The sequence below is a fragment of the Protopterus annectens genome, chromosome 11.part0 (genome assembly GCF_019279795.1).
Source record: "Protopterus annectens isolate FY-2018-M chromosome 11.part0, PAN1.0, whole genome shotgun sequence".
NCBI classification, from domain to species: domain Eukaryota; kingdom Metazoa; phylum Chordata; order Ceratodontiformes; family Protopteridae; genus Protopterus; species Protopterus annectens.
The window spans coordinates 1060879990-1060899012 of NC_056745.1; the positions used below are offsets into that span (position 1 = coordinate 1060879990).

General features: G+C 37.4%; 1 protein-coding gene across 17 annotated transcripts in view; it reads left to right on the plus strand.

The window, feature by feature from the left end:
• Positions 1-19023, plus strand: part of LOC122815694 (mucin-19-like) — a 505085-nt gene that overhangs the window by 106945 nt on the left and 379117 nt on the right. For all 17 annotated transcript variants that reach the window (XM_044088394.1, XM_044088400.1, XM_044088403.1 and 14 more), the window contains exon 10: positions 17904-18042. In XM_044088394.1, coding sequence (XP_043944329.1) covers positions 17904-18042 — 139 coding nt within the window. The remainder of the gene's footprint in view (positions 1-17903; positions 18043-19023) is intronic.

Consider the following 19023-nt stretch of genomic DNA (forward strand, 5'->3'; position numbering starts at 1 on the left):
GGGACCTATAACAAGCTATGACCTGAATCTCTGTCTTACCCAGTGTTATCAGCACCTGAAGTAACTCTGATGCGTTATGTTGGGCTACCAGTCTAGAGGTGTGCCGAACCTTTATGAATAAGAAAGCACAACTGCCTTTGGAGCTTCGGTCCAAGTTCTGGGCCCGAAAGGTGTGGAATGAGTTATAGCCTGGTAGTGCAGGGGTGCTTTCTGCTGCCTTGAAACAAGGTCTCTGTTACAGCACAAATGTCGATGTTCTCCATTTTAAGGAGTGCTTTGAGTGCATTTTGAGATTTAGACTTCTAGCATTGAGCAGCATGACCCTCAGACTACATTTGTTTGTAGCTGTTACAGTGTAATGTGGTCTTTGGAACACTGCCTAAAAAGGCACTATAGGGGTGGCAAGAGCCTTGGCCAGTATCCGAAAGCCCAGGGGTGACAGATGCAGGCCATCTCTGGCAAAGCATTGAGGTCTGACAATAATGTCATCCCAGGCAGACAGATACTAGATCTCTTTAGAATGACACCAGAAACTCAGGGCTAGTGTCATACCCGCCTGTGCTACATAATCCGAGAGCTCTTCCATGTCTCTTTTCATATAGTCCATGGAGGTACATCTCGGGCCATTCACACGCACATGTACAATGACAGAGTCATATTTGTACCTGTTGTTGAGGTACCTGAGTACATGCATTATGTGGTGAATCCTGGCACCTGACAGGCAGCTGACTGTTGCTTTCTCCTTATTCAACCTAATGAGTTGGACATAAGTGTGCCTCACTATCGAGGCACCTGTGACTAGTGTGCTGGGCATGCTGTTTTGCCTTAGGGCTTTGGTTGAGTAGCACACTGTTTAGGAGAGTTATGTGTCTTGTGATTAGTGTTATGTTGTAGTGGTTGAGTGTGTGTTTCGTTGGAGGTCTCTGCTGTTTGCATTGGAGGTCTCTGCAGTTTGCATTATTTACTGTTTTTGCAAGTTTTAGTCCTATGTTCCCAGAACCTTTTATACATTAATTTGACTTGTATTTATCTGATGTGCATGACATTGGTTTGTATGCATGCAGTTCCTAACAGAAATCATTACCCCTTGTGCTATCAATAAAGTATAAGCCAATATCAACCCCTACATATTGTAACGATGAGTAAAACTGAGAATGCAAATTAAGTTATTTGCTGTGTCAATTTTGTCATAACTTAGCATGTTATTAGCATGTGCCAGATGTCCAGTTCTGAGTGATCATGTTGTTAGACTCTCACAGATCATGAGAGAATAGTCAAATGATCTTAAATATGATGCATTACATAGATGAATAATAACAGCTGTATTATTTCTGTTAATGTTTGCAACTTTTTGCAGCCCGTGATGACATAATTGTAACATATAAAATGTACACTTGCTAAATGAATGCAGTTTCTCATGTTTATCATTCACAAAACATGTAGTTCCATATTTACCAGCCCAAATATAAAAGTTATATTTTGTATGACCTCAGAACCCTTATACAAAAATGGTTGAGATACAAACATATGTGCTGCGTAGATGCAGAAGGCCTGCGTGTAAAGGTGACATTACCTTCTGCAAAGAAATACTGATTACACATAAATATAAAAGCTATAGAAACACTTAGCCAACTCAACTCCAATAATCAAGAGTGGGAGGACATATATCAATTATGTGGGTCTCATGGTATAAAGAAATGTGCTAACCAATTAGAACATGCAGACTGTAGCCATGCATCTGAAGTACACTTGGATATTAAAGTGATATGATTCTAAAAATCTATTTTAAAACAAAACAGTGTAAGAAACTTCTCTGTATGTTTCTTACACTGTTTTGTTTTTTGGACCCACTATACTTGTTTAGTGGATTGTTTGAGACTTCGGGGATACCACGGTGATTACTTGTTTTTTTTTTTTAATCTATTTTAAGTACAATGTAAGCAATTGTTCATGCTAGTATGTTTCCCTTCGTCATAACAAGGAGCACAAAACTGCAGTGTCCTTGTGGAGTGCACCATATGGATACTGCCTGAGGTGGCTGAAATCTGATGACCACTATTATCACTATTATATTGTGGAAGAAAGGTGGTATGTCAGGCAATATAAACATACCTGTTTCAATTGCCCACCTAGTTTGAGACTGAGGACCAAAAGAAGTTTTCTCATTGTTGAGGACCAGAAAAAAATGATTTCAGTTTAAGCAAAAGGCTATTGTGTATCTACATAATAGTTCTTTATTAAAGTATGTTAAACACCTTTGGTAAACTGTTATACTAGCTCCTGGCTACAGTTCCTAACCTGCAATTCTGTGCTGTAGCTGGCTCATCTAGCAGCCTCTGCCATTCTCCAATCTGACAATCCTCAACTCTGAGCTGAAGAGCAATAAAAAAAATCTGTTTCGCAGATCTGCTGCTTCTCCACTGAGGAGCAATGTCCATTCTCCCCTGTTTGCATTCTAGAACTCTAAATTTAGAATTAAAAAATAAGATCCATGCCCCAATCTGGTGCTCCCCAACTCTACATTGTGGAACCAGGTAGGCCCATTCCTTGATCTGTGCCATTTTCAGTTGTCACTAAATAAAATTAAAATAGGCATTACATTTCAGACGTCATATCCTTCAGAAAGTGCATGCTTATGCAAAATCTATTATTCTTTCAAAAAAATCATCTACTTTTAACTGTAACAAATCATTTTGCAACAGTTAATAATGCAGCCCACTAAGCATTTCAGCACTTTAGTGCTTCAACCTGGAATGTGATCACATTATCAGCATTAATTTCTGATTGCATGTAATGCAATATAGCTCCATCTGCAGTAACAACCAATTTTGCCCCCTAACATCTTGTGACTAGGACAACTGCACCTTTCGCCCCACAGTACCTTTTCTTCTGCTAGAAATACTGATGATTGTCATTATTGTGAGTGTGGTTACTTTCATGATTACAAGTACTGCTTTCAAGAACCAATCAATGCATCTTCTGTATTGCCCGTTGTGCCCCTAAACCCCATGTCTGCAGACACTCCCTGCACCCTGATGTAGCTATTGATTTGAGAATGAAATGGGGGAGCAAGGAAAGAGAAAAACACATGATGATGCCTCACCTTTTTGCCCATGTCTTAGGGACCACAGCAGCAGCACAGTTAATGTGTTTTTTTTTTTTGGGGGGGGGGGTTTACCATGCAATGTCATCAGGCTATTTCATGGGCTATCTTCCATCAGGATATCTTATTGTTACCATAACATAAACCTGCATATTGTGAGTATGCTGTTTATAGGTTTACGTATGTCATATCAGAAGACTATTTTGTAGACTATTCACTTTGTTGAAATATAATATGGTATTTTAGCTCAGAAAATATGGCCTGTGTGAGTTTGCGTCTGTACAGAATAGCTACATTCTCAGTACTTGAAAATGTATTCTTAGCAAAACATATTCTTGTTTATCCAAAATACGTAAAAAGCACAATTTTCTGTTTTAGTCACATAAAACAAATTCTCCTAGTGCCTCGGCTAACAAAAACCCTTTACAGAGTAATCCCTATTAGAATGCTGTGTATATAAGGAGTGTATTTTAGAAGAGGGATTACTCTGTAAAGGCTTTTTATTGGCCGAGGTGCTAGGCAAATTTGTTTTATGTGAATAAAACAGAAAATTGCACTTTTTATGTATTTTGGTTTCCTGATTCTTGTGGTTGTAGTTGTGGAACACAAACACTTCACTGTTTGGTGGTTTTACATATTTTTGTTTATATCACACATAAACAGAAATCAGAATGAGGCAGACCCAAGCAAGGTAATTTCAGTGATGCTGAAAACAGCATTCGTCTGCACACATTCAAAGTGCATGTCCTTTGGATAATGAGTTGGGGACATGCAGGCCAACCATAATTACAAGACCAGTTGTATCAGTCTATTTTGAAGGGCATACATTTGGTTTGAGGACACCACCACACAATGATACAATTTCACCATCACTTGAAAGGCATAGAAGATTACAAGTGAGATCTCCCACAGGGTGAGAGTCAACATGGTCAACAAATCTAACAGACATTCAAGAATTCCCTGTATCACTTATTGTGAGGGCGATGTTTGCAATTGAAATTTGTTGAGATGTAGACTTTACTGGTTTCATTACAACAGTGTCTCTGTGGGTGAAAGACCAAGAAAGTATGCAGTAATGGTTGGCATAGCTGTTGCACTAGTGGGTGTACCCTAACAAATAGCCACAATATACAATTCTTTTCATAGATGTATTAGGATTACAACAGGTTGCTGCCATCTGAAAAGGTAAGACTGCATGAGAAGGAACTGGCTACATGTAGAACCTTCTACATTTCACAACAGTATCATTGTATTATATTAAAAGGAGTTCTCTATAGTGTTATCTGTGTTACTCATACACAGGTAGAAGCGGTGATGGGCAGTATGAGGAAATATTTGAAGATGTCCAACCTGCTGTTGTACACACACCTTAGCAGAATCTGATAACAATATTCAGATACTTGGAGCTATATCACTATCAGAGGACATGTTGATAATAAGGCCTGTCTGGCTCCTTTGTGATGAGCAGCCCTCAGCAGAGAGTGTATGTCTGTATGAAGATAGTTAGTCCCTTGTAGATCTGCAATCTGAGCACAAATCATAGCCTGTGTGAGAGGAATTTCCTCTAGCTGAGAGCTTCAGTAGTGGTGCAGCTGCGCATATCATTTTCTTGGTGGGTATACCCACCATAGACCAGCAACACAGGATATCTGATACTGTCAAATATCATGGTTACCTCATAGTGTGTGGGTGGCAGAGAGTATTAATAAGCAGATATGGGGAAGCATGCTCTCAGGACAGTTTGCTGCCTCAGTCATTAACAGGGCTGGTAGGTACCTTACATGGCTTCTTTGATGATGAGACCCACTTACATTAGGACATAAAACACAGACATGATTAACTAATGCTTAATGTTGGTGCTATGGTGGCAAACAATGTCACAATGCCTCAATGTGCATCAACCTCTAAAGAATTGCCAAAACATCACGTCTGCTCAGATGGAGAAATGTTTTCCATATCCGCAGTATGGTACAGACATGGACTGCTCATGTACATGGACCAGTGCATGGCATACAAAAGAGTCATGTCTAGAGCTGTCAGAAGCCCTGCCACCCCTCATTATTTTTGGCGCTGACTACTTACCTTCAGGACTGACAACCTTCATCAGTGAATATGGCCGAGGCATAGGTCACGTGGCACAATACTATCACTGCCATAGGAGAGCAGAAACCCTGCATACTTTCATCAGTAATGGTATATCTGGCCATGAAGTAGAATACCATCCATGCCACGGGATCCTCAAGGCCTTCCCCCTCTTTGCAGAAAACTAACCCAAAAGGAGGGTATTTAGCAGTTCCTTATTCATCTCATATGAGTAAATGATTGCTGAAACAATTTGCCTACCTAAAGGAGACACTATGTGACCAGGGACAGATCTTTTTGAATCACAGCCTGTCTTATAATACATTATACAGCTCCCATGTGAAGTACTCAGGCAATCAGGAACAGACTGATAACCCAGAAACCAATCAGTATTTGCATTTGCTATGAATGAGATCTTCTTGGTTTATCCAACCTAGAAGTGAGTTGCAGACTTGAAATTTTATTGGCAGTTCTTAAAAATAAAAATAAAAAAAAAGTCGCAACTTTTGCCATTGCAAAACTTGTTCCCAGATCCTACAGTACACTATATTTCAAGTTTTAAACACAAAACCCTCACATTTTCCATGTATATATGTGTGTGTGTGCATGTGTACACACACACACACACACACACACACACACACACACAGTTATATATATATACATATATATATATATATATATATATATATATATATATATATATTTATCTGTATATATATATATATATATATATATATATATATATATATGTGTGTGTGTGTGTGTGTATTTATAAATGCATATATCTGTATAATGTACATCTCCTGCTAATAATATATACCAAGTATGAAATAATACAATAGGGGAAAGCACAAAATCCCAATCCAAACTATGTAGATATCCCCTAAAGCAAATGCAAGCTTCTTTCCCAAACATTTGATGTACTGAATGCATGATGAAATACACTGAACCCATATATAGATTGAATAGATTCAGGACAACTCATAGAAAAAAACATTTCATTGAAAAAGAACTCAGTCAGGCAAAATGGCTGAAAGCCTATTTCACTCAAAGACAATTTAATCAAATTTAAAGTAACCAAAGCATGATAAAATCAAAAATATCCAAGGCAAAAGTATTTAAAAACACTTTTTGCAAGCCCTCCAGTACCCTCCACATGTGGGGTTTGTTACCCCACTTACTTATACATACATATGTATCATATTGTAAAGCTTTCATTATGTTTCAAACTGATATGATCAGCAGATGTGTATGCAGTCCCACAATCACAGATTTATACATGTGATCAATTTCCAGTAAGCCCATATATCCTTTACAGCATGGAATATAGAATTGTGGTACAGACTGATTTTTATATATCATTTGATAAGCTAGAAGCATTGTTCATATTTCATAATTGTCTTCTAAACTGGCGGAAATCTTTGCTCTATGTTTCCTGCGGGCATGCTGCAGAAAGTTCCAGAACAGATGTGATATATCCTCTTCAGCTGCATCCTGCTTCATCCTTTGCTCCTTCATATGGAAACTCATTTGCTCATCCCTCCACAACATTGCCCACATCAGAGTTGCCATTGTTTCTTGCTCATTCACTTGCTGTGCAATTCCATCTGAACTTTTGTACAGGTTTCTTTCTGAAGGCTCCAGAGCATCTAACTCATCATATGCTTCCCATTACACCTGTTTCTCCTTAATTTGGGGAATCATTGTTCTATCATGCTAATACATTACCAGAGTTGGATTTTTTACTCTAAATCCTTAATTTCACAGGTAATACCCAATTTCAATTGCTATTTCTTTAAGTTCTCTGTTACTAATCCTCTTTTCTACTTAACCCCTTTATTTTCTTATTTTTGTATTATGAAATTTTCCTTACCCAGGTTCCTTTGCCTCTACTTCTATTCAAATATCCTTGGAACTGTTTTTTTTTGTACTGTTTAGTTTCATAAGTTACTTTTAACCTTTGCATAAATATTGCTCTAAACATTTTTTTTCCTTATCTTCAATAGTCCACTCTATCATCTTCATCACTCTTTTTTTGGCATAACGTTTTTGTGATTTTTGTGGCCCTTTTCCTTCTACAATGGTGGGAGCATCTTTCCCCTGAGCCTGGTCTAACCCCATTGTAGGAAATTTTCTGTGTCTTCAGTATTCTAGACTGTCATTTTTTCCAGTCCTGGCACAAGTGTGCACACCAGGATTGGGCACTATGTTATGCTGGAACTTGTGCACCGAGCTGTTTTTTTTTTTATTTTAACCTACCTCTTAACATGGCATATGCTGTATAAAATACAGTCTATGTATCAGTGTTTTCTTGGGGCAGCCACAGTGGTGCAGTGGTTAGTGTTGTCACCTAACTGCAAGAGGTTCTCCGGTTCGATCCTCAGCTGCGGTGCCTTCTGTGCGGAGTCTCCATGTCCTCCCTGTGGTTGTGTGGGTTTCCTCCCGGTGCTCTGGTTTCCTCCCACATCCCAAAGACATGCTGTAGGTGGATTGGACAGTCTAAATTGACCCTAGGTGTGAGTGTTTGCATGTGTGTGCCTTCTGTGAAAGGTTGGGTGCCAGGCTGGCAACTCAACACCATAAAACTCTACTGCCATTTATTAGCAGACAGGTGATCCGCTGTGGCGACCCCTAACCGGGAAAAGCTGAAAGAAGAAGAAGATATCTGTGTTTTCTTGGTAAGATTTTGTGAAAACAGGCTCCACCACATGAAGGTACTTACCAAAAATTGATGATAACTTCATTTTCAAAAATACTCCTCTGCTTTTCTCGCTGATTTCCGCATCTCTCTATTCCACATCCCCTTCTCTTGCACTGAACATGCATACCACTTTGTTCTGTACTCCCTACTGTAGTGCTATCTCCCTGTCTGTAGGACATTCACAGTTATACATGGTCTCCCTGTCTGTATGACATGCACAGTTACACATGGTCTCCCTGTCTGTATGACATGCACAGTTACACATGGTCTCCCTGTCTGTATGACATGCACAGTTATACATGGTCTCCCTGTCTGTATGACATGCACAGTTACACATGGTCTCCCTGTCTGTAGGGCATGCATAGTTATACATGGTCTCCCTGTCTGTAAGACATGCCCAGTTATACATGGTCTCCCTGTCTGTATGACATGCACAGTTACACATGGTCTCCCTGTCTGTAAGACATGCCCAGTTATACATGGTCTCCCTGTCTGTATGACATGCACAGTTACACATGGTCTCCCTGTCTGTATGACATGCACAGTTACACATGGTCTCCCTGTCTGTAGGACAGGCACAGTTATACATGGTCTTCTTGTCTGTATGACATGCACAGTTATACATGGTCTCCCTGTCTGTAGGGCATGCATAGTTATGCATGGCACTACAGCTGGAAGTAGAATAACTAGTAGAAGGCCTGAGTTTCTTTTTCAAAGGATGTCACCCAGATTCTCTTGGCTTTTGCAGCCTTCTCCTCACACTGTACTTGGTGATCCTTTGTGGCAAGCACTTCTGTTGCCATGTCCACCTTATTATGTCACATTTCCCATTCATACCCAGCTAATACATAGCATGCATTCAGGTTCTTGTAGTCATGACAGAACAAAATACACTTTCAGCCTTATAGTTGAATGTTGTTTTGTTGGCCACTGCTGTGTTTCTCCTTACAGATTCACGGGCTTTTTCCTTCTCCCTCTACCTATTCCTCTACCTTTGTGTAGTCTCAAAACAGGTTGGTCATATGGTCCACATATGAACACCCTGAAAAGCATGAACCCCCAGTAGTGAGACTTATGATATCCAAGTGTTCATGACATTTTCTTCATCAAAGATATGGTAACCTACTTGCAACCTTTCTAAGATTCATTTTTTCATTCTTTTAAGGAAATCTATTAGATTGATATTCTTTCTAACTTGCTTATCGGTCTTCCATATGGACTCTCTTCAGGCACTTCAATGAATTCAAGTTTTACAATGTCAAACATTACTCCATTGTCCGGTTATGACATTGAAATTGATTAGGCTTTCTTGGCAGAAGCTTTTACCTGAAAATCCACTGACTCATCTCCAGGAATGCACTCAGCATGTCTGTGAGAATATTTTCCATCACCAACCTAACTACTGTGGGAATGCTGACTGGTCATTCTTTTGCAAGAGTGCTCTTGCTCTCTCCCCTCACATGTATGGACAGTACAGTGGCCCTCTTCCAAGCATTTGGCACATCTTCACTTCTGTGTGACTAGTAATAGGCCTTTGCTGCTGTTTTACCAGTATTCTGACCACTTTCATATCCAGGATATAGGTGAACCACAGATTTTTTTCAGATGCCATGTGCATATAGCACAAGTAAGAGTTGGTCCTAAATCACAGTCCAGTTAGAATCAATTAAAAACAAACTGGTTGGTTAATCTATGGCATGTAAGTTATGCACACCAATGGTAAAATTGCCGAGTAGCTTGTCTGGGTGTCATAAGTCTATATACTTCCTGGAACAAAACTTCTAAAACCAAAACAATAAAATGAATTAAAAAAATAAATGCATAAATAAATAAAACTAAAATAAATAAATAAATAAATAAAAATAAAACAACCCTCAAATTCAAGAAATCTGAAGTCTTCATATCATTTCATCTGTCTTGAATAATCTGAACCTTATGATTTGAGCGTGGCAAAATGTACTATTATTTATTATAACCTACAAGCTTAATATCTTCAGCACTGTGAGATCTTATTTCTTCCTAAGATAATATTCTCAATATATTTTGCCCACTTTCCTACTTTGTTATATCACATTGCTGATTAATGCCTCCTCCAGTGATAGCTGCCTGGTTTCTTATGTGTTATCCGGTCACTCCACATTTTTCTTAGTAATCATCTTTCGATCTGCTAGATCCACCATACTTCATAAGACTTTATCATATTTGCTCCTGACACTGCTGAGTGAGAACACTCCATGCTTGGCTGTAACTAACAGTATAATTCCTGTAAATATCCCCTTAATGCTTGTAGCTTGTGACAAGACCAAAGTGTATGCATCCAACTACCTACCTCTGCTATTTTACTTCTCCAGCAAAGTATCTACTGTAATCTATTGCAATTTTAACAGTATTTATAAAAAATATTTTCAAGCAAAAATATTGAATTTCCAAGCCATACTACCTTCATGTCTCTATATACCTCAATCAGCTGTACCTCTGATAATTGTCAAACTAATATTTTCTCCCAAAATTTTCAATTTTGAGTGTAGTATTTAATTTTATAGCTCTATAGATTTATATAGTCTTGATAGCAATCATTTGTTTTACAGTTCTATATCTCAAATTTCCTCTAAAATGTTGCCCACAGCAGAATTCCCATTATTTTACTAAACTCTTTTTTATAACATTGTATGTCTTTCTCAACCTTCTTTGCATTATCTCCCCAGCTGTAATTTTTCTATATTTTTCTCATGCCACAGCTTGTACACCCTCTTAAGTACCTCTCAAAGCAGTACACTCAGTTTTTACCACTCTCTTTCATTATGACCCCAAGTCATAACAACAGCAAACTGGTTTCTGATTTCCTTTATTTTTACTCCAGCTAGTAACCAATTATGTTATTCCTCCATTTCTTTCCATACACAAAACTGTTCTGGCCCTCCCTGTAAGCAGAGGTAAATGTTTGTGTTTAATTCTTGCAACTTCATTCCCTGTTATCCTAATTCCAGCCCCTAACTTGTTTATTATGGGAATACAAAATGATAAAGAGCTTTACTTGAGAACTACTCAACATGACTCCAGACCAGGGACTCCCACCCCTTCATCCATTGCAGGCAGTCCCATGAAATTGTGTGCCTTTCTCATTCCTATAAAAAATTCCTTTGCCATTGTTAACTCTCTACTACCTCACCACCTGGGTTCAATTGTACTTTTTGAAAACAGTATAAAGTTACAGAGAATGTAAATATAAGTAGGGTTTGATCCTTCTGACCCATGTCTTTTGCCATTATTCACCATCTTTTCAGCCAATTTAATCATTCCTCCTTCAATCTCTCATAACTTATCATTACTGTTTCTTCCAAATTCTCAGATAGAAGTACATCCAAATATTTTATACTGTTATGTTGCAAAACATTTTGATATTTTCCTTTCAACTCATTGGAGACTTGGTAAATTACTGATACTGCTTGTGTTTGTGTTTTTTAACCAAATTTACACTGTATCTGGAGGGCTTCCCAAATTGTGTAAACTATCTAACAATATTAATAATTCAGTCTCCTAATTTGATATAGTGGCAAAAAATTAGCATACAATATCACTTTCATCTCTTCCATATCCAATTTAAACCCTTGCTTCTCTGACTGTTGTGCCAGGTGTTCTAAATAAAGATCAAACTGAAGGGGGGAGGACAGGCAGCCATGCCTCCCCCCCCCTACTCATTTTAAAATTGGAGTTAATTCACCATTTATCATTACACCAGTGTAAGCCTCATTACAAACATTATAAACATTCTCATTCAAGTGAATAACATATTTTTTTATGGAATCCCATTAACTGTAATGCTTTAAACAAACAATCCCAGCATTCTTTCACTTTTCAGCATCAAGGCTGCTCATCAGCAGTCACCCAAGCTTTTTTATTTACCGCTTGAATAATCACTAAAGTTTTTAATATGTTGCCAAATCTTTGTGTCCCTTTAATAAAACTATATTGATGTTTAGGTATCAATTTTGGAACCTCATTGGCCTGGATGGCAAAATTTCCATCATTATCTTGTGGTCCTGATTAAGGATAGAGATAGGCCTGTATACATTAATTTAGTCTGGACTTCTTCCAGCTTTCAAAATTGCAGATATTACAACTCCCATTCATAAAGAAGTTACATCCTGAGTACTCTGTTTTAACACTGCAAATTTTTTTTTTATTTTCATATTTTCTGCCCAACATATATAGCACAAGAGGAATCCCATCCAACCCCCATGACTTCCCACTAGCCATGTCCCTAATCTGAATATCCATTTTTTCTACATTTATACATTTTGCTCATCACCCTGCTGCCAAATAGTCAGTCATGGGAAAACTGTTCCTTCCAAAAAATCCAAAATAATCTCTTCCTTCAAAGGCTTCCCTAGTTCTTCCCTATAAAGGTCTTCAAAAAAGTCAGCAAATATAAAATGGTGTCAAGGTCCACTTTTTCCCCCGTCACTGAATCTCTCATTGAATAAATCTACCCTTCTAATTTAACTTGTCTTAGCCTTATGGGCAAAATTCATTATGCCTTTGACAAACTTGCTAGAAACGTCCTCACTATTACTTTTTTGTATAAACCGTTACTCACTCTGATATCAAATCAGTTTCCCGCTGTCCTTTAACCCTTGCTCTCCTTAGTATGCAAATCTTGCAGAAATTGAAACCATTCCTGACAGTCCTCCTATGTCACTTTTTCATATTCTCACTTTTTCTTTGCATAACTTTGTAATGCCCACAACCTTTCCACCTTGTCTGTCTTCCAATATGACAAAATGCATGTATCACTTGTCTTGGTTGTCTACCCCTTACCCATTACTCTTTATCTCCACAATATCTCAAAACCAGTTGTGTTACTATAATCAAAAGGAAATCTCCAGTGTTACAAGCTCTTTCTATTTGCCACCTTCAAAATAAATACCATAAGACCATGATCAGATTATGCTACGAGTTGTAGTTCCCAATCGGTGCCATGTAATTATCTTCCTGGGAGATATTCTGTCTGTCTTATATCTTTTAACTACTTTAAAATAATAAATAAAAGGACTAGGTACACTTCCTCTGACACAGGCCTATCTTATGCAGTGTTTCCATAAGTAAAGCAAAATATTGCATTAGATTAAGTATTCAAAAACCTCATCAGTCCCCTACACATCTCTCAAATTCATCACTAAATTAAAATCGCCCACCAAAAACACACCGTCACGTCCTATAAATTCTGTATACTACTTCTTAGATTCCTGGGGTCTACACACACACACACACACACACACACACACACACACACACACACACACACACACACAAAAATTTAAACATCCTCACCTCTACTCAAGCCTTTGATGCTGCATATCTACCCTCTCTATCAACAACATGGCCTACTACCTTGTGTCTCTTAAGATGAACTCATCAATATTACTACCATTAACTCTTTTTTGTTTTATGTCTGATAAATGTGCCTTCTGCAGAAACAATATTTGATGGTCTATTATATCTTTCTCTTTTCACTGGGTTTTTTACACCATTTACTTTCCAGCAAATCATTTTTAACATTCCATTAGATTAATCTAGCATCACATCCCTTGTGAAGCCCTAGAGCACTTTTTATGAACCAAAATGTATAGACTACCTGTTAATCTCTTAGTTCAAGAAATCTATACAAAGGTAAAATTAATGGGGGAAAAAGGCTCAAAGTCAGGTACAATTTTTAAGCATTGCTCTTACTATCTTAGAAAGTTGGCATAATAACAGATTTTGCAATAGCATGCATTTTCTGAAGAATTTAAGTCTGAAACTCAAATGTCTGTCATCATTTAGTGACTTCACTCATCAGTGATCAGCCAGAAAAAATACAAATGTTAACGAGGATCATACCAAAAGTATGAGGCAAAATGCTGCACTTTCTGTAAAATATGCAGAGTTGAGATGTTTAAAATGCTCTTTATGTAAATGGTATGTCTTCTAGTATCTAAATCGATGTCCACACATGCCCTAATTCCTCTTTTTTTTAGCCCAATCCTCCTCTTTAATACGACTATAATTAAGAACATTTATAATGTCTAAAATCTCAGTGATGATATAGCATAACACACAAAACATCAACATTTAAATCTATTTTAAATTAAAACAAAAATCAGTGATCTCTACACTCAGTGTTTCTAACTCTCCCCCTTCCAAGGCTCTCCAAATCTCACTACAGACCATTGTTGGAAATCATATTGGTATACTATAAAAACATTTAGTCAAATCCTTTTTGGCTCCATTGTGAGAGACGTGATATACCTGTGTTGTTGTGCAGATTTCACCAAACCCTAAATCCTCCCATTAACTAACTCCAACATTGTCACTTTAACAAGGAAAAAAACACTTTATCATTTTAAATACTGTATCTAATTTTATATTATAGCATAAGCCCTAGGATTCAGAAAAGCTACCAGCAGCAGTAAATAGGGCTTACCAATGGTAGCAAACATTTCTGAATCAAAGACAGCCAGTCTGTAGAAGTAGTATAATAGGCTATCCTTCTGGCTTACTGCAAATGTTAATGAAACATTTGGGGGGAGCAGCATTTTAACTCATTACATCTGAGTGAAGCCTCCAGGTGCATCTGCAGTTAACACCTACTGACATCTCTAGACATCAAATATTGCTTGTTCATATTTGCATCAATAATTCCAAAACCATGCTATGTACAAGGTTTTAAAATATTTCATCTTAAAGCATATACAATGACAAACTCAGCTGCATTAATATTTGACCTCTGTCTGGTGCAGGTAAACAGGTATTAGCTGTTATTTTTATGATATTAATTTATATAAATTTAATTTTCACATTTTTCTAAATATCTCAACAACCAAGTAACACAGGCACAACTTCCTGGCCTTATATGGAAGCTCTCAACTAGATGAATAAAATGCTGCTGACAGTATGTATGCAACTTGAGTGGTTGCTATGATATAGTAAGTTGTTTACAAAATATTAGAAATCCAGTAGTTACTGCATTTACTGTGACTTTTAAAATTCGGTTTAAGACCTAGAACCTAAAGAATACTACCACTATAAAAACAGTTTGTGCTGAAGAGTTTGCCATTTATACTTTTTTTATAATCCCTATGGTTCCAAAAATATGAACACTTATTTGAAATGTGAGGACATCATTTGATTTTGGCAAAAGGTTTAGGCTCCACCCACTGGAAGTTACAGTGTAGACTTCCTGAGCTTCATTGGAGTGAATGAGTTAATGATGAGTCATATGTTTTCTGCGAGAAGTACCTGCAATAACACTGCTAAAAGTTTGTGTTCATCCATTACTTTCATTGGGAGAGACTGAGTTAGATAAGTGACAAACAGTTTAATGGAGAGGTATTGGTAGGGGGTGTGAGTGTGTGCATGTATGTGTGTCAGTGTATGTGTGTGCATAAGATATGCTATATAGAGTTATGAGTGGTGACAGGTGTGCGTGTTTCTTTGTGTGTGTGTGTGTGTGTGTGTGTGTGTGTGTGTGTGTGTGTGTGGGTGTGTGCGTGCAGGCCTGGATAGTCACAGTAGCGGGGGGGGAGTTAGGGAACAGGTGGAGTAGATATGGGAGTGTGTGTGTGTGTGTGTGTGTGTGTGTGTGTGTGTGTGTGTGTGTCTGCATGTGGGTGTGTGTGGGGTGTGGGTGTGTGTGTGTGTGGGTGTGTGTGTGTGTGTGTGTGTGTGTGTGTGTGTGTGTGTGTGTGTGTGTGTGTGTGTGTGTGTGTGTGTGTGTGCGCACACGTGTGCGTGTGTGTGTGTGCTCATCCACATTTGGCAGGGCTGCCATACCTCTCAATGGCCATGCTCAGGACATGTGGTCCAAGCTGTCAGGAACACTAGATGACATTAGGAAGATTTTTGAAGTATTAATCAGTGTCCCTTGCAAAGTTAATAGATCAACAAGTTTTGGATCATGATGTAATTTCTGAATAGGACGATGAATGAGAACTAAATGTTTGGCATTACTGACCAACTATAATCATCCTTTCCTTATGAGAGGTAGGAAAAAACCTAAGAAGCAGCATCACGGGTTTCCTCTAATGTCAGGGAAAGGTAAGAGGTGTGGCAGTGTGTATGTGTGTGTGTGGGGGGGGGGGGGGGGTGCTTGAATGTGTGTATGTATGTAAGGGAATTATAAGAGCAGAGCCTGTGCCAATCCAATCCATATATTGCAGGAGTGATTACCACAGCAAAGTGCTTTTTATCTCTTGTGGTAATATCTGAGCAATTCAGAGAGATGCAAGTTAATTGAAAATAAGGGACATTTTTTGCAGTACATAAAAAGACACACTATTTTCCTTTTTCAAGTTCCATAGACTTGTAATTTATTTGCATAAATAAGAGAAAGGGTGCAGAGTACTTCCTTACAGCATTTTATGAATCACTGTCACATTTACATGAGATGCAGTCTAGTGCATTAAAACTTTGTATTTCATCAAATTCAGAGAAGGTTTTCACTCCAGATGGAGAAAAAAATAATGATGTAGACTGAAAACATTATTTTATATTTCATGAGCCTTGGTCTGTATAACTGCATCACTGGAATAAACCACAACCATTCTATTTGTTTCCATGCAAAAAATCATGTATGATATATACTCTTATGCACCTATTGTTAAGATTTTCTCACAGGTTTCCACAACAAAAATTAGCAAATACTTCTTCAGCTCATAAGTGACAAATCTTACAATGAACTGTCATGGCCCTCCAGCATTGTATGATGGACCTGGAGCAAAAAAGACAATATGTTTCCTCTGTTTGAAGCAGAGCAGACAAATCTGTCAGCAGTTTTTATATAAAATATTATGTGTCCCAGTCTTCTGCCCTTTTGGGAATCCCAGTGAAGCAAATGTTTTCCACCATGCTCTGTCTTCAGTCTCAACCATTTTATATTCTAAATCTTGTAAATGGATTTGGCTTCCAATAATAAAAATGCCCTGTTGTCGGGAATTCTAGTCTATATCAGCTTTTGAATCTGAATGCAGCATTACAATCTGCTTGGTTTTCCCAAACTTCTGTTTTACTTGACTTACGTACTTCTTTAGTTTCCCATTATCCTTCTGAAGCATACTAAAAGACTGAGTAAGCAGAGATTCTGTATTTTAATTTTCTCCTGCCCCAACATCTGCATCAGCTATCCCAATTTCTTGTGTCTTCATTACTCCATTGAGACACTGCTTCTGATAGATCCAAGCCTTGGGCAAACGTTTCTATTTTATATCCTCATTTAACTAGTGTCATTTGACCACAGCTTGCTCCTTACTAGACACACATCAGCTGGTGATTTTTTTTTATACTGCAGCAAAAGCAATAGGAGACTGAAAAGATAGAAAACGTGTTTCTTACTGCAACTCTGTGAATAACGTTTGTCCTACTAATATGGATCTACATCATGTTGTCGAACTTTTAAAAGTTTGAACATCATATAGTCGATACCATATGATCGAACTTTTAAAAGTTTGAACATTTCAGTGGAGATCTCCGTACAGTGCAGAATATGAAGATTTCCCTTTTCTGCACTATAGTGTGATCTTGGAGTTGGAGTGGAGAGTGTGGGGGCACAGGGGGGCTTGCCCCCCCTGCTTAAATGGTTCACGTAGGTTTTTTTCTTTGGTTTATTTTTTTATTACATTTTCAAACTTTTAAAATTTCGATCATATGGTGTCGACCATATGATGTTTGAACTTTTAAAATTTTGATTATGTAATATAGACGCTACTAATACACTTCACAAAATGTAAATGAGTTTAGGAATGTTGTGATGTTTTTTAAAGCTCAGATTCTAATGGGTTATGAACTGTAATAATTGTTAAATAATGAAATACAGTAGATGTGGAACTTTTTTTACAGTTTATATTTAGATATATACGTTCCATATCTGTATTCTAGAGAGTTATAACATGCTAAATATGAATTTGTTTTATGGTGAGTTCTTAAGGTGTTATTGGCAGTTGCATAGGCCCTAACTTTAAACTCTTTTGCATTCATTAGTGTGTGTGCCAGTGGAACATGGAATTGTAAAAACCAGGAAAGCCCCGCAATGTGCAAACTAGAAGTTGGAGGATACATACAAACCTTTGATGGCACTGCTTATGCCATTTCCGGAAACTGTGAATATCGTCTAGTACAGGTATGTGATTTTTTCAGTATTCAGTATATGTTTAAACCAGAAACTTATCTCTTACTGTTAGCATAGTTATTCTGCCTGCATTCTGCTGTTAGCTGTTAGCATAATTATTCTGCCTGCATTCAGTCTAAAACTCTTGAGATAAATATGCAGTTTGAGTTCAAGAAATCTAATAAATCATCTTGCAAGGAGTCTGTATTGTATCATGTAAAAGTAGATTGGCTAGTGTTCAAACACAGTCTAGTAGACAAACTGTCATTCACAGTTAATCGCAGTGAAACTAGCATGACAAATCATTTGATAAATATAAATAAATCTTAGGTAACATTGAGCAGGTTACAATTTGTAGAGGTGTTGTATGGATTTATCAAGTTGTGCATATTACATTATCTTTAACATCTTTACTGAATTATCACTTCAACCAGCAAAGAGATGAAAGAGCGAACAACAGAAACTCAAACCACACAAAAAAGTTCGCTTTGGAGAACCAGATAAGGGAATGAGACCAAAACAAGATATAATCCAAAATGCTGAAATCTATTTATTTGAAGGCCACAAAAGAATAAAAATCTTTAAAGCTTTACACTAATAATACGTTTTTGAACGTCATCCTCAGAAGCCAAAAACTTAATCAATGAAACACCCATCTTTTGTAACCCTTCCAGTTAAAAAATTGTATTGTTAACCAATCAAAGGTTGGTTTAAATAAAACAATCAGTCCAAATAATTAAAACAGAAAAGTAAATCTATCAGTTCAATTGACAAGGCAAAACGTTTTAAACAACTTTAAAATATCACAGCCATATGTACAAACTGAATACTTGTAACTTCCACATATTATAATAAATAATTTAAAAATTGTATAAATAATATTTCTTCTGTAATGTTTTTAGTAATACTGAAAATAAAAATGCATCTATAATATCAAAGAACTATAGTCTACTGACATCTGCTGGAAAATAGAGCCATAACACTAAAAAAGTA